Source organism: Xyrauchen texanus, chromosome 2 (genome assembly GCF_025860055.1).
Source record: "Xyrauchen texanus isolate HMW12.3.18 chromosome 2, RBS_HiC_50CHRs, whole genome shotgun sequence".
Lineage (NCBI taxonomy): Eukaryota > Metazoa > Chordata > Actinopteri > Cypriniformes > Catostomidae > Xyrauchen > Xyrauchen texanus.
In genome coordinates, this window is record NC_068277.1 from 56,633,343 (window position 1) to 56,653,762 (window position 20,420).

General features: G+C 38.2%; 1 protein-coding gene across 1 annotated transcript in view; it reads right to left on the bottom strand.

Moving 5' to 3' along the window:
- Nucleotides 1–8,401: 8,401 nt before the first annotated feature.
- Nucleotides 8,402–20,420, bottom strand: part of LOC127660386 (U2 small nuclear ribonucleoprotein A'-like) — a 62,573-nt gene continuing 50,554 nt past the window's right edge. The window contains exons 6-9 of the mRNA XM_052150565.1: nucleotides 11,532–11,611; nucleotides 11,109–11,181; nucleotides 9,302–9,395; nucleotides 8,402–8,687 (exon numbers count right to left, since the gene is read on the bottom strand). Of these exons, the coding sequence (XP_052006525.1) occupies nucleotides 8,536–8,687; nucleotides 9,302–9,395; nucleotides 11,109–11,181; nucleotides 11,532–11,611 (399 nt within the window). The 3' untranslated portion in view covers nucleotides 8,402–8,535. The remainder of the gene's footprint in view (nucleotides 8,688–9,301; nucleotides 9,396–11,108; nucleotides 11,182–11,531; nucleotides 11,612–20,420) is intronic.

The window sequence follows — 20,420 nt, forward strand, 5'->3', positions numbered from 1 at the left end:
TACAATAGATTCTGTCCTTACGGAGGAATCTAACAAGTAGACCGTGTTACTATTTCTATACAAGCCATGATCTCTTTGCCAATAAGTGTAATAATCATGTTACCCATTACACATTTTCATTTTGGGTCACTTAAGTTAACAAGTTAGATGGAAACGTTCATTCAAATATTGTGATGTTAAAGGCCAGCTAGCCATGTTTCACGTTCTATTATACCCAATGTGCATAATTAACACGAAAATAACTTGACAAGCATTTTGCTTGACAAACCATTAACTGTAGCGCAAGTTGCTCACATCACTTCGGGTGACCAGATGACCATGACAAAAAGCCAGGTCAACCCCCCCTTAAATTATTAGTAGTTCAGATTATTTTTCTTTACAGTTTACAGTGATTACAGTCAATTCGCACACACAGAGTGATGTATGTGTGCCTGCTGCATTTACTTTTCCATCATACGCAAGTAGAAAATGTATTTAGCTGTGCTGATTAATTATGTAGAAAAAAAATCAAACTTTGTATTATTTGAAGAAATTGAGATCTGGTATTATATTATTGATATTATTCTTAAATTAAAAATATGGACAATCCATTCACATATATAATTTTATTTGTACTTCTGGAAAATGTCCTTGAAATACAAGGCTGCGCTTTTCCTAACCAAAATAAAACACGATAATTTATTCCTTTTTAAATAAATAAATGCTTGACCACATAAAATGCCTGAGAAAAACATGCATCAATCTATACACAACAGTCAGCTTCTGTGGAAGACCAAAACTGCCTAAATTAATAATAAATAAATACAAATATTTGAAAATAAATGTAAAACAAAATATGTATTTTTGTATTTTTTATTCACACATTAATTTCCAAATGTATGTATTTCCTCATTATTTATGCATTTAATAAATGTAAAACATATTTATGCAAGTATATATTTCCAAATTTATCTCCACATTTATATATTTACAATTTTCTTTCTGTATGCTAATGAGGGGCATGTTTTCTCCCTCAGACATAGCAACTGAGCAGAGTGCTACAGAGTGAAGCTTGGAGGCCACAGTGACAACTTGTGGTTGACAAAAAGAAATGGGAGTCTACAGAATTTAAATATAGCCACAGATGGTATGGATGTAAATTGTAAAATAATTAAATAGAGGAAATATATACATGTGGAAATACATAACATAATACATAAATAAGGAAATAAATGTATAAATACTCATTTGTCACATTTTAAAATAGATTTATATGTACAATTCTTTTTACATTTATTTGGAATTTTATTTATTTCTGTTTAATTTAGGCGGTTTAGCTCCTCCATAAAGCTTCATCAGAGGTTGTGAAGTGTGTCTTTTAATTTTCTAGTTTTCAATTTCTAGTCTTTAACAACCACTTTAAAACCGGGTTCAAGCACCATGGGGACCCACAGCTTTGCATATTGTGTAAGTCCCACTTATCTGACACACCCAGATCAGGTCATGGAGCCTTTACTAACGATCTGATGATTTCAATCAGGTGTGTTAAATAAGATTACATTAGAAATGTGCATTGTGTGTCCCCAAGAGCATGTTTGAAAACTACTGGTTTAAGGTTTACAGACTGCTTTTACCGGTGCACCCCTCCTCCCTCAGGGCATTTTATAGAAGATTAGACTCTAATAATTTTTTATGGAATGCGCAGTCCATAAAAACTTTGGGGAAAACTCTTTGCTGACAGAAAGCAGCAGAAGTGGGAGGGAACATTGAGGGGAAAAGATCAGTGCTACTGATTATGAGACGGAAAAGATCAGTGCTATTTATTATGAGACAGCAGGAATTCATGTTTCTCTCATTAGTTGTTGCAAGTTGCTCATGATAAAAAAAAGCACAGCAAATGAAGTTTTGTAACTTCACCGAGATGCGGGACTATCCCGCGTCTCTATCAACACTCTTGCGTCACTTGAGAGAATTTTTTTTTTTTCAAAGTACAAAAACTGAGATAAAGCAAACAGTGACCAGTTGTTTAGTCTGGTCACGTTTGGTTTCAAACCGTTTCTGAAGCACATCTTCCATTTTCTTTTTTTTAAGGATTTGAATTAACATGGCATGACCATCCCCCATTTATGTGCCCTCACCGCGCAAACGGTGAAGAAAGGGGGTAGCGTTATAAAACAATCATCGCTCTTTTTGATCAGACCATCTTTCAGATTTTCTCCACAAACACCGCACATTTAGATGTCTCTCTTATTTTACACACCAAGTTCAACTAGCTCATCAGACAGGCTTTGACATAAACTGGGAATATACAATAAGGGAGCCATCCAAAATGTGTAATGTGGTGCTGCATATCTGGATTGAACACACCTGGTCATCATTTAACGAGACAATTAAGAAATAAAAGGAAAGTACAAATTATTAAGGCTTACCTTTTAGTGTGCACTTGTGTCGACCAATCTGCCAAAATGTCGTCAAATCAGTCGTGGCTCACTTTCAAATGAACTGGTGTCCATAAATTAAACCACAAAATTGCAAAAATGTTCCTGATATATTTAGGTTGTATTGTTTCTTAATTTTATTAGTTGAATTGGTGTCCATAAATTAAACCTCATAATTGTTTCCCAAAAAATATTTTCCCAAAATAATGTAGTTGTCTTCTCTCTTAAATTTATGAGTGAAATGCACCCAGTATTTTTTATAAAATAGTCATAATAATAAAAGTCATAATTTAAAATATAAAATATCCTTAATAATTATAAATTTCATGTTATTTTTTTTAGTCAAATTTACTTGACACAAGAATCACTTTTTACAGTGTACTATTTTCAAGAAATTTCCTGTTTTTCAATTTATTGGTTACATTTAGAGATGCACCGATTGCAATTTTCTTGGCCGATTTCGATTTCTTTGCAAGTGTGACCTGCCGATACCGATTTTCTTTCTAAGAACTATTATTGACCACATATGCAAACAAAATCTACCTTTCTTCAATGCTAAATTATATTTTCATAATAAAATAAATTATTAAACATTACAATTTCCCCCAAACTGCACTAAGTTACAGGATCTTCTCTCTCTTAAACAACTCTCAAAATAAAGTGCTCTGTGACTAGAAAGAGGTAGAAATAACAATTAACTGCAAATGAGTTGCTTTATATAACAGATCATTTTCCACTATTTTTATAAATGGACCTTTTTCTCTTTATTATTCGTCTAACAAAACAATTCCAAAGATCTGAAAAACTGAAGTGTCCAATACGCTCAACTTACGTTAGATGTACAAATATCAGTTGTAAAACTGAGCACTGCTTCAGGAACGGCTTGCATACCTGTCAACACTCCCGTTTTTCCCGGGAGTCTCCCGTTTTGTTATTTCTCCCAAAAAAACTCCCGTAATTTGTATGGCCCAAACCACGTTATATGAATAATCAAATCAATATATTATTCCAAGGTGGTCCAGTTGCCAGATCTTGAATGAAACGCATCCTACTCACACAATCGACACATCATACACATTACAAATAATTTATGATCACAATCTGGCAAACTACAACCCATTTGCGCTGTTGATATCTGCGCAGGCAGTAGACACGGGATGTTAAATCAAGCATCACTGGTAGAGGGGAGGAGAAGAGTCAGCTGGTGCTCCGGTGAAAAAAAACAAAATATACATTTAACAACAGCTGGATGGAAGAATTAAATTTCATATCCCGAAGCCATATCGACAATGCCCACGCCTTTTGCAACGTGTGTCGCACTGATTTTAATATCGGACACGGTGGGAAAAATTACGCTAAATCACAACAGCACAATTTGTATGTATTTAGCCTGCCTCTGCCATCCAGCACCCCCCTTCCCCTCTCCCGGATTTGTGTACCCAAATGTTGACAGATAACAGGCTGCGTGTGTTACATGACACGAGATTAAACAACTCGGGCAATGCGACATCGGAAAGTACCTCATACTCTGTATCGATGAAATGTATCAGATTTCTGATCCCTCTGTCCTCAACTACGAGAACAGCTGGTCATCCAGGGCCATGAATTCCATAATTGTCCTCGTAATTGCTTTGGTATTTTCACTGCACATGCCAAGGAATGATAGGAGAGGCTGCTGACTTGTGGCTGTCTCTGAGCTCTGGATAGCTTTAGCCGCTTTCACTTTTTAGCTTCTTTTTTAAAATGGGCATTTTCAGCTGGGTGATGGTGTTATAAATGTCTAATTAGGTTTGTTGATCCGAAGGTTATTGTGGTGGTTCCCCCACGGTTTACTTTGCCCTTACAATTATTACACATTTCAAACTTAATGTATTCTTCACAGAGATTATCTTCCACACCAATGACATGTTTACGTGCAGCTGTGACGTTATTGCCTACGCCGCTGGCAACAAAAAACGCTTTGCTGTTGTAAATACTCTTTCTTCTCCTTTGATATTGGGAACGGACTTTATGTTGAGATCTTCAGTTACTATCCATGTTCTGTCCAGAACAGTGGTGCTGGGTGATGAGCCAGTGCCCCTTGAAGAGGTGGAGGGAGTTGACTTAATGATACCTGGTCCTGATTTATTGAGCATGGGGGTCAGTTCATCTGCCCTGTCTGAGAAAGTTGAAGAAGCACTCCTAAATAATGAGCAGAAAAATAAATTGACTGAATTGTCCTTTAATGGTTTATTTGATGGACGTTTGGAACACACCTCTCTAGTGGAGCACGACATTGTTACAGGTGATGAAAAGCCGATACACCTTGCCCCTTACCGCACCTCTCCTGCTAAAAAGGACCTCATTGAGTCTCAAATCAGGGACATGTTAAAGAAAGGAATAATTGAACCTGCTTCTAGTCCTTGGGCTGCCCCAGTCATTATTGTCTCAAAACAATCAGGAGAGCCAAGATTCTGTATTGATTATTGTGCAATCAAAGATTAGCTCATGATCAAAGACTCCTATTCGCTACCGAGGATTGATGAATCTCTCGACTTCCTGGCTAGAGGAACTTTCATTTCAACCATTGATTTAGCCAGAGGCTACTGGCAGGTGGCGGTCACAAAACTCAAAGCCAAAGACTGCTTTCATTTCCCATTGCGGGTTATTTCAGTTTCGGGTCTTACCTTTTGGATTGTGCAATGCACCAGCCACATTCCAGAGGCTTATGAACACCATCCTAGCTGGTCTCATCTATAAATCATGTGCTGTCTACTTAGACGATATTGTAGTGGCATCACCTACTTTTGAGCAGCACCTTGTTGACCTGAATTATGTTCTGGCCAGGCTGGAATCTGCAGTACTGTCTATTAAGCTTGCGAAATGCCAGTTCTGTAGGAGCGAACTCACCTTTCTGGGTTATAGCATGAGCATTATTCCATGAGCATTACAATGTTCAGATCCAGTGTTCCCCCAATCATTATATTAGGGGGGCGCCCCGCCCTCCCAACGGCACCCCCTTGAAGGTCAAGTTAATTTTATATTCTATATAGCCAGATCACAACAGAAGTAATTTAAGGTCACCTTTCCTATAGAACAGGTCTATACCTTGTTCTTTTATTAAACAAACTAAATAGCCCTTATGTTATTTATCTTATTTACACCACTGCATGTCGTTTCTGTCTCTATATGGTCGCGCGTTTAGAATTCTCCTCTGCTCTCTGTATCGCGCACGGCGGAGTTCCGCCCAGATGCGCACACACACACACACACACACACACACACACACACACACACACACACACACACACACACACACACACACACACACAGGGGTGTTCGATTCCAGGTTTTCTGGCACGGAGGTATGCATAATTACAAACTAGAGTCTCTATGACTGTCATCTATTTCTAAAGAGATAAGCTACTTGTAGGATAAATGCAAAGTTTCTGCGCCAGCTCTCTGAATTTCTTCGAACACTGCAATGGTCGTGATTTGACATCACATGAATTCAACATATAACAAATAGTATTACGTAAAAAATTTACAATCTACTCTACTGCAAAAATATAATTTTTATAGGGATTAGGACACAGTAACAGTAACAATGCCTGTGCTGGAAAAGACCCCGACTCTGGGGCTATTCAGAGTCGAGGAATCGACTCTTTTGGGGTCAACAACCCATCACACACTCCCACCAGCGGACAGAGCGCACTATATTTGTATCTATTAATAAAAATATTAAAAAAATTAAGATATGAACAATCAAAAGATTTAAATGAATATAATTAACAAATTCAAAGAACGAACAAAAAATTTATAAAATAAAAATAATAAAAAGGCCTAAATGCTCAAGTGCACACATTCGCTCAGACTAACAGCCTCACCTTTGTTCCTGTCAATCAGACATGCAGTGTCAACCAATGAACCAAAGATGCGTGAGGGAGGGCGGAGCCAACTTATGTCGTTCAGATTGTATTCGTTTGAATTGTTACATTTATATGCACTTTGTTTATATACATTCAAAATTTTAAATGCACATGTGAAATAGCATCCATATTTTTTTTTTTATTTCAATTTGTGTTATGTTGCAGTTTTGCAAATTGAGATTTATTTTTCTTTTATATGGTGTAATATTCTATTATCATTACCGCCACTGCATACTATGTAATCGATAGTTACCTATATAAACTTAAAAAGAAAATGTAGCTAATGTAGTCATTTATAAATGTATAAAAAAAGGATAAATATTTTTTAATACTTAAACATTTCCCAAGCACTATATTACAGAAATTATGTAAAGAAATTGTGGAGAGAAATTTTTTGTATGTTTTACACAGGCTGTATTCTTCTGTTCTTCTATCCTCTGTGGTTTCTACTGCACTATTTCGTGGTCGATTTTAAGTTGTACAAAAGGTTATTAATCCTGACATTGAGTACCTTTCAAATTTATCGGCCGACCCATTGCTGCATTTACACAGAAAATGCAGCAAGTGGTTTAAATGTCTTATCTTTCTTATATGGCCATCCTGGTCTGATTGTGTCCATTCTACACCGGAGATCATTGGATTCTTGTGGTAAGAGTGACTCATCTTCTTATTAGGGCTGTCAAGATTCATAGAAACTTGAGGTCATTGCTCACATTAAAGTTTTCGCATTTTACAAGACTACTTGCAAATAAACAAATACATGTTCAAGAAACATTGATCTGCATTGAAATTGTGAGATTCATGTTGGTGTTTTGTTGCTGTTAATTTTATGAAAATGACCATCTAACTTCATTTTTGAGCCCATTACAAGACTACTTGCCAAATTAATTAATAAATGCATATGAAACATTCATCCATCCATCGTCAACCGCTTATCCTGTGTACAGGGTCGCGGGGTGAAACATTCATTTGAGTTGAAAATATTTTATTAAATTACTTGTAGAGAATGCAAAGATCCGAAGCAGCAGTAAAGATGGCTTGCAGTATCCGGGTGTAAGGCTGACATCAAGAAGTCGTAAAAGCCAAAGAACTCTGCGAGAACCAAGTCATAAAAACTCACACAGAAGAACATCTTTGCCGGAGTCAACACATCCTACTGAGCAAGGACAATAAAACACAAATCTCACATCTGACCTCTATCTAACCTCAGGCCAATTTAGGCACAAACATCTGCGCCCTTATGAAACCCCCCGATATTGATATTGAAGAGTTAAATCATTGATTTTTCAAATGGTCTTTTGGTATTAACAGAAAAGTTCACCCAAAAATTAGTCTGTAGTTAGTAGAACTCAAACAAATCATCAAGAATGCTTTTGTGAACTAGATCAAGCTAATTGAAAAGATCAGAAATACATGATCACTACTGCTCTCATGAATGCACCAAAGACAGATAGGGCAGATGGCAAGACTCTCAGTGTGAATAACAACTTAAATTTCAGTCTGTTTCTCCCACAACTAAGGCCCTATGAAATTAGACTTACCAAGTGCTGTGTACCAGGTTCTCGTAATGTGAAAAACACAACAGACACTGCAGTCTTGGAATTTGCTCAAATCTATTAATGAACAATATTCCATTAATAACTCTCCCGTCCCATTTCTGTGGAGGTACATTAAGATTTTGAAGAAATTAAATGTTGTATTGAAAATGTGTGCTTAAGATTTTTGCTTAAAAGCCCATTCAAATATATACTTTTTGCCATAATTTACTCACCACCATGTCAATCCACTCGTTCAGTGTTCCATGGAACACAAAAGATGATGTTAGACAGAATGTTAAGGACTAACAGCCTCAGTCACCATTCACTTTCATTTAATCTTTTTTCAGAACAACAAAATGAATGGTGACTGAGCCGTCTTGTGTGTTTGAAAATGATGACAATCTTAATTTTTTGGTAAACTATCCATTTAATTTAGAATGCACTGATTTTTCCAGAGGATTAACTGGTTATAATTCAGCAAAAATTTATAAATTAGTTTTTAATTTTTGGCCCAGATTCAGATATAACTTCAAAATCATTGTTTATCAAAACAAAAGTTTAATGTACTTTAAATGTTCAAAAAAATAACACTTATCAAAACAAGTACTTTGCCCCACATAGCGCCAAAAACATCAGGCATTAATGATTCTGAAACATTAATAAACTAAAAAACTATGATCCATTAACATGCATGTCTTCCAGCATGTTATTTTCTTCTCTGTTCTCTCCCTCCTCTCCTGTGCCATGCATGTCATTATACATTGGGACGGATTCCATCATTCCTTCTTGGATGTCCTCCTCTTCTTCTACCATGTTAGGTGCTCCTGAATAGGAGAAACCAGAAGACTTAAAAGAACAATTCACCCAAAAATTATAATTCTCTTATCATTCACCTCTCATCCCACCACATCATAAACCCTCATGCTATCTCAAACTTGTATGACTTTCTTCGGCGATACAAAAAGATTTTCTGAAGGATGAATGATGCGTTTTTGTCTGTACAATATAAATAAATGGGTCCACAACTTTAATGCTCCGAAGAGGACAAAGGCAGCATAAAATTAATCCATACGACTCAAGTGGTGTAATCCATGTCTTCTAAAGAGATACATTCGCTTTGGGTAGAAACAAAGCAATAATTCTGTCCTTACATACCAAAAAGAATAGACAGGGAAATGGTGTAGACACATTTCTAAAATGGTCTATCCTAGGGTTCCCACTCTTTTTGACCAATGAATTTAACATGACTGTTCCATTAGTTTATGATTACTGGACAAAGATTGTTTTTAAATAATTTAGAGATTTCTCACAAAGAAGTTTTTAACTGCAGAAATATTTAAGAGCTAAGCATGACTTAAAAAGTTAGTATTTACTATGAATTTCCAATGTTAATCATTTCCTTGACTGTATCAAAATGGCTCTTTGGAGATCATCCTACCTGATCTTATCTCTCTTCCTGGTATATGTCCGGACTGGAGAAGTCCTTTCAATCGCTCCACTTCAGCCAGCGAGGTGGCATTAGCAATAGCATTCTGCATGTAAACAACATTTAGAAAAATTAGACAGTTTATCATCTTATCTACACTCACTGAACACTTTATTAGGTACACATGTACATCTATTATTCATGCGATTATCTAATCAGCCAATCATGTGGCAGCTGTGTAATGTATAAAATCATGAAGATATAGGTCAGGAGCTTCAGTTAATGTTCACAACAAGCATCAGAATGCGGAAAAAATGTGATGTCAGTTATTTAGATGTGACATGATAGTTGGTGCCAAACAGGCTGGTATAAGTATTTCTGTAACTGCTGATCTCCTGGGATTTTCATGCACAACAGTCTCTAGTGTATAGAGAATGATGTGAAAAACAAATATAGCTGCAAGCAGCAATGTGGATTCCTCCTCAAACTGGCAAATCATTTACAAATTGATCAGTAGAGGTTTGGGGTTAAACCCTCCCGATGGAGGAATCCTAAAAACATGTCTTTCTGTCTGAATAATAAATGAAAAAATATGGGTGTGGCTGGATTTGAACCTCTGACTTTTCACTTACCAGCACAACATCTTAACTAAGTTAGCTATTCACATTGCTGAGTATTTCTGCTTTCAGTTTCGGTATAAAAACAACACTAGTGGCTAGCATTGTCAGATTTGGCCCAAGTTCAAACAGCTGTAATTCAGTCATCTTTTGACATATCAAGGTGAAATTTTGCACGGTACTTTAAAGTGGTCATGTTGAAGCATTAGGTTTGAAAAACCATCAGTCAAAATAACATTTGATTTATTGACACATAAATATGCCCCTTTAAGCCATTTTGTGTTTTCATTTTTGCCAAGTAAAAAAAATTGAAAGATGTCAATTCTACACATTGGTAACAAATTTCATGTCAATTGGATCTACGGTTCAAGAAAATAAAATGTTTGTAGGTTTTCCAAAATTTTCACTATACAGAATAATCCATCATGGTGGAAAGTATGGATTCTTGGGGCATTTTTGTTCCCCTTGAGAAATGAGGCATGTAGAACAAGTTTCAGAAGAATTGGACAAATGGGGTGGATATGCCATCACTTTGAAAAATTTTGGGCGTGGCCTGTTGCCCCCCTATTGGCGAATGTGGGGCATTCTTGCCCTTTAGTATAATGTGCCAAATTAGAACATTTTTGACCAGTAACTTTGAGATATTGGGGTGCAAGGAGAATAATAATAATACTTATAAAACCATCAATAACAATAGATTTCCTCCTACCGGTGGAATCAAACCAGTGAACGGCAGTTCTGGGGATTAAAACGTCTCGTAGATGATGTCAAGCAAAGAGGCACAGAATTTGAAGATAGGCCTTAAAATACATCCACAGGTACACCTCTAATTCAGTACACCTCCTATAAGAAGCTAATTGTCTAAAGGCTTGACATCATTTTCTGGAATTTTCCAAGCTGCTTAACAGCAGTTAACTTGGTGTATGTAAACTTCTGACCCACTGGAATTGTGATATAGTCAATTAAAAGTTAAACAATCTGTCTGACTTCAACTGTATTTATGGGCCAAGTGGGCATGATTAATCATCAAAATATCATCCGATTTATTGGTCTCTCTACATACGTCTATATAATTATTGGGGATTTTACAACAAATATGACAGAAATAAAAATTGAACAAAGTGGATTTTACAACCAAGTCCATCAAAATGATAATGATTATTTGTCAAGAAACCTCTGATTTATATAAAATTGTTACGTGCCTTGATGGCTTCGATATCCGCAGCAGAAGGTCCCATGTTCTTTTCAGGCTGAAGTCCAGATCCTGGAGTGAACCTGAAAACAAGTAAATATGGGGGATCAAACTATGTGCCAATTTTGAAGATTGTCTCTGCAGCCTTTCATCAACTATTCTCACAATCAGAGTGCAGCATCTTGGGTATCTTATCATTATTAATAAATTGATACAAGACAAGAATGCCTTGAGCCAGCTCCCCTGAGAAACACTGTTGGGTTATGATTTTTTTTAAGCTTGCTTACACATGATCAAGTTTAAGATGGAACTTGGTTTTAACAGGCTCAGCCAATTCAGTGTCAATTCTTTATTCAAGATGTGGAGTTCATAAACCAATTCCACAGTCCAGTCATTCAGGAGAGCTGTGCTTAATCGAGGCGTTTCATCTTACGTTTTGGTCCGCTTGGCAATATCCTTTGCAAGCTGAGCACCTCGTTTGCCTTTGAACATTTTTTCAGCCTCCTGACGTTCCTGATGATACATTAAAAAGTTTAATTCATTGTTGACAAAACACTTGGATATGGACCAGGGTGTTAATCCATTCAACATTGCCAAGTAGATGGACAGCAAAATGTTGAGTAATAAATTGTATCTTTCAGACACAATCTGTCCAAATGGTCCTTTGCAATGAAATAAACAACCAAAATTATAATTCTCACAAATACTCACCTATGTGGTCTCAAACTTATGATTTTTTTCTTCTGCTGAACACAAACGAATATTATCTCAGGGTGATCCTCACTCCGCATTCAAAAGTGCAGAATTGTAAGGTAATATTGCATATATTAGGGATGTTCATTAATAATCATTTATTTTAAAAACGTTAGTTGGTCGAACAAAATATACACCTGCTCCCGCTCCAGATCGTGCATTTGACATCCAAACGTGTTGAGTTCTTTCAGGTAAACTGTCATGACTAAATTGACAGAAGTGAATTTAAATAAGTAATGTAAAAAATAATAAATTAGTGAAATTAAACTTAAATAACAAAATAAAGATTTTTTCTTAATAAAACATAGCACTTTAGAAACTTTACTGCTTGAATTAAATTTTTAATTCAATGTGTAAACATGTATTCACCAAACTGCATTGTTCAGGATTTGCAGTTTGGTACACCATTCAAATGAACAACTCCAGACGTTGCATTTACAAAATGTAATATTTAAAAGTCTGGTTTTCCACCGTTGAAAGTTTCCCGTGAACATGTATAGCAGAATACGGAAAATACAGAAGACACTGCTGCTGCTGTGTATCTCCCTACTCGGCAGGTGTAAATGCTTCTGGTTTTACAACCTGCCCCAAATTGACTGGCAGTATTAAAATAGTCAGCATTTGACTCATACTAAACAGTACTACTGATGTTTATTTAGCTAGTTATTTTTATTAAAATTGTCTTTATTTAAATGATCAGCCATTGACTCATACTGAACATATAGTACTGATGTTTATTTAGCCATTTATTGTATTTTTATTTATTCTTTATTTTATTCTATATTATAGCTGAGCACTCTGGCACATCCTTATGAGAGTTAATGATGAGATTGGATGAAATATTCCCTTAAAAGGAACATTTGGTTAAAAAAAATAAAATAAAAAAAAATTATGATAATATAACATATACACACACACACACCGATCAGCCACAACATAAAAACCACCTACCTAATTTTGTGAAGGCCCCCCATGTGCTGCCAAAACAGCATCAACCCGCATCACAGAATAGTATTCTGAGATGCTATTCTTCTCCGCACAATTGTACAGAGCGATTATCGGAGTTGCCATAGACTTTGACGGTTCAAACCAGTAACTGCTGATCTCCTGGGATTTTCACACACAACAGTCCCTAGAATTTACTCTGAATGGTGCCAAAAACAAAAAATATCCAGGGAGTGGCAGTTCTGTGGATGGAAATACCTTGTTGATGAGAGAGGACGGCAGAGAATGGCCAGACTGTTCGAAAAGACAGTCTACAGTAATTCAAATAATCGCCCTGTACAATTGTGGTGAGATGCGTGTTGGCGCCGTTTTGGTGGCACGAGAGGGACCTACAAAATATTAGGCATGTGGTTTTAATGTTGTAGCTGATTGATGTGTGTGTGTGTCATATATATATATATATATATATATATATATATATGACACACACACACACACACACACACACACACACACACACACACACACACATATATACATACACACATATACACATACACAGTTGCAATCAAAATTATTCAACCCCCCTTGCAAATCAGGTTTATTGTAAATTTACAGACTGTCCACTGTTTGCAATAAACAAATCAAGCAAAAGCAATTTAAATAGCTCAACACAATGAATGCTTCAAGTGGTTTCCCAAAATTCAACTTATAATGAATTTTCCAGTCTCAAAATTATTCAACCCCATAAATAGAATCCCTCGCAACAGCACAAATATGCAAAACAGGTGTTGTCCAAGCACACCTGATGCAACTAATCAAGGGCTTCATTAGTTGCACCAGGTTTGCTTGAGCTGGAACACATGAAATATCTGAACTGGCAAGGGGTTTGTTGAGTGTCACGTTTGACTGCATGATAGAAATATGGCTAAGTCATAAGAATGGTCCAAAAAGTTGAGATCGTCGCCCTTCACAAACATGGAACACAATACAAAAAGATAGTGAGGAAACCCTCGAGTGACTGCAAAACACCTGCAGCAAGACGTTGTGGCAACAGGCCACAACTTGATACCTGGAGAACTGGCTAATAGACAGATTTCAAATCTCCCGTTTATGTCGAAAATACTAGAAAAGGTAGTATCCTTCCAAATATGTTTATTTCTAAAGAGAAATAGTATATATGAACAATTTCAGTCAGGATTTAGGCCTCATCACAGTACAGAGACTGCACTTATCAGAGTTACAAATTACTTGCTCTTATCTAAATTGAGGCTGCATTTCTCTTCTAGTGCTTTTGGATCTTAGTGCTGCATTCGACATGATAGATCACAACATTCCCTTGAATAGTCTAGAGAATTATGTTGGCATTTGTGGAGTTGCATTAGCATGGTCCTATTTAGCAGACCGCTACCATCTTGTCTATGTAAATGAGAAATTGTCAAACCAAAGTATGGAGTGCTACAGGGATCAGTTTTAGGGCCTCTGGTTTTCTCATTGTAAATGCTTCCCCTGGGATATATTATCTGAAATCGTGGAATAAGTTTCCACTGTTATGCCAACGATACCCAACTTTATATTTCTTCAAAACCTGATGAGATTCACAATTATCCATATTAGCAGTGTATCAATGGAATAAAAGATTGGATGGCCAGAAATAGAGGTACAAATTATTGGACTAAAAACCACTAAAAATAAGGTTCTAAAATATCATGACTCTCAATTGATGTACTGCCATCATCTTCAACAGCAAAGAACTTAGTTGTTATATTTGATACCAATATGTCCTTTGAAAATCGAATTACTAATGTTTGTAGAACAGCATTCATCCATCTCAGAAATATTTCTAAAATTACGACATATGCTCTGTTCCTGATGCCGAAAAACAACAAATTCATGCGTTCATGACGTCAAGACTTCATTATTGTAATGCAATACTGGGAGGATGTCCAGCAAGATCAATAAATAAACTTCAATTGTTTCAAAATGCAGCATCCAGAGTGCTAACGAGAACCAAGAAATATGATCATATTAGCCCCATTTTATCATAGTTACATTGGCTACCTGTTAAATTTGGTATTAATAAAAAAATTGTGTTATCTACTTACAAAGCTTTGAATGGTCTTGCTCCGCAGTACTTAAGTGACCTTCTACCATGCTATATTCCATCATGTTCATTATTGTCACAAAATTCTGGCCTGTTAATAGTTCATAGAATATCAATATCCATATAAATCCAATAAATTGAATGGCATCTATGCTAATATTTTATTTGTTTCCCTGTGTCAACCTCGGGACTCCTATCCTGAGGTCACCAGAACCGGCTGATTCCAGCACCATTCCTGCTTTGTGTTGGATTCCACTGCTACGTGTTGCTGTGTGATGACTATTAGCAGCCGGTGCCAGCTAAAATCACTTCAGACTATTACGATGGACTTCAGAGTATGAACTGATGCCAACCGTGCTCTTGCTGCAGCTAGATTATAACGCGATGGCTTAAAGTGTCACGGTGCATTTCTTATTGTGATAAGCAATAAGCAGCTTTATTAATAAGAGAGAGATTGTTTTTGTGAGTTAAAGATGGATTGAAGTGAACAGAAAGGTGAGAGAGGTAGTCTTCACCCCATTAAACACTGCAACAAAATACAATAATATCCAATAAAAATGTCTAAAATAATTTAAAACAATGTACATTTACTTTAGGAACTATACTGCAGAAGTTTTTTTAAATTATGTTTTTTTTTTATCTGAGAACGTTGAATATAATATTAAAAATACAAATATTTAAAAATTCTTTAAGGATGGGTGTTGTTTAAGGCACTATTATGCTGTTAGAAGTTGGACAAAACAGCGCAAGCGCATAAACACAGCATGCAAGTGAATTTCAACAGTGTGAGCATGATGACACAGCTCGCACGTAAAATGTAAACCTGCAGAACTTGCAAATCACAAACTCGAGCACAAAAAATATGATTGTGCACACAAATTAACAAGTCCCACGCGCGAGTTCTTTTCTGCACACACGCGCAAAAGCCGGTTTTGAAACTCGGGGGCGGGGCCCAATCCTTTCTGTTAACAAATGCTATTGGCTGCTGACCAAATACTGTATTGATTGGCTGGATCTCTTCGAACAGACAGAAAGTAGGAAGGATGATGCAGTCAGTAAAGAGGTTATGGTTTCTTTCTAAATTCCTCAATTTCTTGTAGCTGTAAGATGTTTTGTGCATACACACACACACACACACACACACACATCTCTCAAGTCAAGTGGTTTTTATTGTCGTTTATTGTACCGTTAGTACAGTACACAGCGAAACGAGACAACGTTCCTCCAGGACCATGGTGCTACATAGGACAAACCAGAGACTACACAGACTAAATAGCATACCTATATAAAGTGCATGTGGAAATGTGTGCAAAAAGTATGTGACAGTACAATAAATTACTAACAATGAAAAGGACAATAGACACAGTAAGAGACAGTGCAGCGCCGACCAGTACACAGTAGTGCAAAAGATGACGCTTTCTAAAAAAATGCCAAATGTAAACATAACATACTATGAGACAGTGTTCTATGCACATAGCAGTTATTGAGGTAGCAGCCAGTTATAAAGTGACAAAATTAAAGTGCAACTCAGGACATGTGTGTGAGTGTGTGTCAAACCAGTCTCTGAGTATTGAGGAGTCTGATGGCTTGGGGGAAGAAGCTGTTACACAGTCTGGCCCTTGAGGACCCGAATGCTTTGGTACCTCTTGCCAGAAGGCAGGAGGGTGATGAGGGGTGTGTGGGGTCGTCCACAATGCTGGTTGCTTTGCGGATGCAGTGTTTTTTGTAAATATCTTTGAAGGAGGGAAGAGAGACCCCGATGATCTTCTCAGCTGTCCTTACTATCCTCTGCAGGGCTTTGCGGTCCAAAAGTCCCAAACCAGGCAGTGATGCAGCTGCTCAGGATGCTCTCAATAGTCCCTCTATAGCAGGGGTGCCCACACTTTTTTGTGTGATGATCTACTTTTAAATGATCAACTCAGATCAACCAACTAAAAAAACAGTTTCATTTAAAATAAGAAAATGCTTGTTGGGACTACTGCATGTCCCTAAATGGAATTCATCTTCTAATTAATAAAAAAAATATGTAATAATGTTCAATGTTGATATCATTCAGTTTTAAAACTAAACCCAAAACACCTACAGCACAATAGATTACAATAGCCAGGGCATTTACCTTATTCTGACCAGGCGATATTGCCCAGGCGAGGTTTTGTTTATTCAGTTGCCATGAAAACTAGGTTTGCACATACGCGCCTTCCAAGGACTTCTGAGAACAGAGTGTGAAATTGTGACGCTACTGTCCGGATTAGGCAAAACTGTCTGATTCCATTCAGTTTCGCGCAAACCTAGTTGTCATGGCAACTGAATAAACAAAACATCGCCTGGTCAATATTTACTCGTCAAGTGCAAGTCAGACAGAAACTAAAAGGAATTACATTATATTTATTTTTATAAAAATGTAACGAAATTACATTTAAATTGTGCGATCTACCAGCATTGCCTTTGCGATCGACTGGTAGATCGCGATCGACATATTGGGCACCCCTGCTCTATAGAATGTAGTGAGGATGGGGGGTGGGAGATGTGCTTTCCTCAGCCTTCAAAGAAAGTAGAGACGCTGCTGGGCTTTCTTGGTAATAGAGCTGGTGTTGAGGGACCAGGTGAAGTTCTCCGCCAGGTGAACACCAAGGAATTTGGTGCTCTTGACGATCTCCACAGATGAGCTGTCGATGTTCAGCAGAGAGTGGTCACTCTGTGCTCTCCTAAAGTCAACAAACATCTCTTTTGTTTTGTCGACATTCAGAGACAGGTTGTTGGCTCTACACCAGTCCCTTAGCCGCTGCACCTCCTCTCTGTATGCTGACTCGTCGTTCTTGCTGATGAGACCCACCACGGTCGTGTCATCGGCGAACTTGATGATGAGATTCGAGCTGCGCATTGCTGCACAGTCGTGAGTGAACAGCAGTGGACTGAGCACACAGCCCTGGGGGGCCCCAGTGCTCAGTGTGGTGGTGGTGATGCTTTTCCCGATCCAGACTGACTGAGGTCTCCCAGTCAGGAAGTCCAGGAGCCAGTTGCAGAGGGAGGTGTCCAGGCCCAGCAGGTTCAGCTTTCCAATCAGGTGCTGGGGAATGATTGTGTTGAATGCTAAGCTGAAGTCTATGAACAGCAGTGGGTCTAGTGAGGGGGGCAGCTGGGTCTTAATGTGCCTCATGACGAGCCTCTCGAAGCACTTCATGATGATGGGTGTGAGTGCGACGGAACGGTAGTCGTTGAGGCAGGACCCTGAAGACTTCTTTGGCATGGGGAAGATGGAGGTGGCCTTGGAAGCACGTTGGAACGACAGCGCTGCTCAGAGAGGTGTTGAAGATGTCGGTAAGAACATCTGCCAGCTGGTCTGCACATCCTCTGAGCACTCTGCCAGGAATGTTGTCTGGTCCAGCAGCCTTCCATGGGTTGACTCTACGTGGTTTTCTCCTCACATCAGCAGTGGTAAGACAGAGCACCTGGTCGTTGGGAGGAGGGGTGGTCTTCCTCACCACCACGTCGTTCTGCACTTCAAACCGAGCGTAGAAGTCGTTCAGCACATCTGGAAGGGAGGCATCTTTGCCACAGGCAACTGATGATGTTCTGTAGTTGGTGATGGCCTGGATGCCCTGCCACATGCACCACGTGTCACCACTGTCCTGGAGTGACTGTGGATTCTCTGGGCGTGTGCACGCTTTGCCTCTCTGATGGCCCGGGACAGTTTGGCCATCGCTGTTCTTAAGGCTGCCTTGTCGCTTGCTCTGAAGGCGGAGTCTCGGGTCCTCAGCAGTGCGCGCACCTCCGCAGTCATCCACGGCTTCTGTTTGGAGCATGTTGTGATGGTCTTGGAGAAAGTGACATCATCAATGCACTTGATGTAGCTGGTCACTGATGCTGTGTATTCCTCCAAATTGGTCGCCATATGTTGCAGCCTCCTATATATCTATATACTAGATGCACCGATCGACCGGCCAGGGACCGGAATTAGCCGATTTTCCGCATGCTCGGACCGGTAACCGGCCGGTCAGCCTCACGTCTTACCGATTCCAAGCCGGTCCGTTTTGTTGCCAGCGGCGCAGGCAATAACGTCACAGCCGCATGTAAACATGTAATTGGCGTGGAAGATAATCACTGTGAAGAATACATAAAGTTCGAAATGTGTAATAATTGTAAGGCCAAAGTAAACCGTGGGGGAACCACCACAATACATTTCGGATCAACAAACCTAATTAGACATTTATAACACCATCACCCAGCTGAAAATGCCCATTTTAAAAAAGAAGCTAAAAAGGGAAAGCGGCAAAAGCTAGCAAGAGCTCAGAGCCAGCCACAAGTCAGCAGCCTCTCCTATCATTCCTTGGTATCAGCAGCGAAAATACCAAAACAATTACGAGGAAAATTATGGAATTCATGGCCCTGGATGACCAGCTGTTCTCCATAGTTGAGGACAGAGGGATCAGAAATCTGACAAATTTCCTCGATACAGAGTATGAGGTACTTTCCGACGTTGCGTTGCCCGAGTTCTTTAATCTCGTGTCATGTAACACACGCAGCCTGTTATCGGTCAACATTTGGGTACACAAATCCAGGAGAGGGGAAGGGGGTGCTGGATGGCAGGGGCAGGCTAAATACATACAAATTGTGCCGTTGTGATTTAACGTAATTTTTCCCACAGTGTCAAATATTAAAATCAGTGCGACACACATTGCAAAAGGCGTGGGCATTGTCGATATGGCTTCGGGATATGAAATTCAATTCTTCCATCCAGCTGTTGTTAAATGTACATGTATATTTTTTTTTTTTTCCACAAAAGCACCAGCTGAGTCATCTCCTCCCATCTACCAGTGATGCTTGATTTAACATCCCGCGTCTACTGCCTGCGCAGATATCAACAGCGCAAATGGGTTGTAGGTTGCCAGATTGTGGTCATAAATTATTTGTAATGTGTATGATGTGTCGATTGTGTGAGTAGGATGCGTTTCATTCAAGATCTGGCAACTGGACCACCTTGGAATAATATATTGATTTGATTATTCATATAACGTGGTTTGGGCCATACAAATTACGGGAGTTTTTTTGGGAGAAATAACAAAACGGGAGACTCCCGGGGAAAACGGGAGTGTTGACAGGTATGCAAGCCGTTCCCGAAGCAGTGCTCAGTTTTACAACTGATATTTGTACATCTAACGTAAGTTGAACATATTGGACACTTCAGTTTTTCAGATCTTTGGAATTGTTTTGTTAGACGAGTAATAAAGAGAAAGGTCCATTTATAAAAATAGTGGAAAATGATCTGTTATATAAAGCAACTCATTTGCAGTTAATTGTTATTTCTACCTCTTTCTAGTCACAGAGCACTTTATTTTGAGAGTTGTTTAAGTGAGAGAAGATCCTGTAACTTAGTGCTGTTTGGGGGAAATTGTAATGTTTAATAATTTATTTTATTATGAAAATAAAATTTAGCATTGAAGAAAGGTAGATTTTGTTTGTATATGTGGTCAAAAAAAATCGGAAATCGGCCAAGAAAATTGCAATCGGTGCATCTCTACT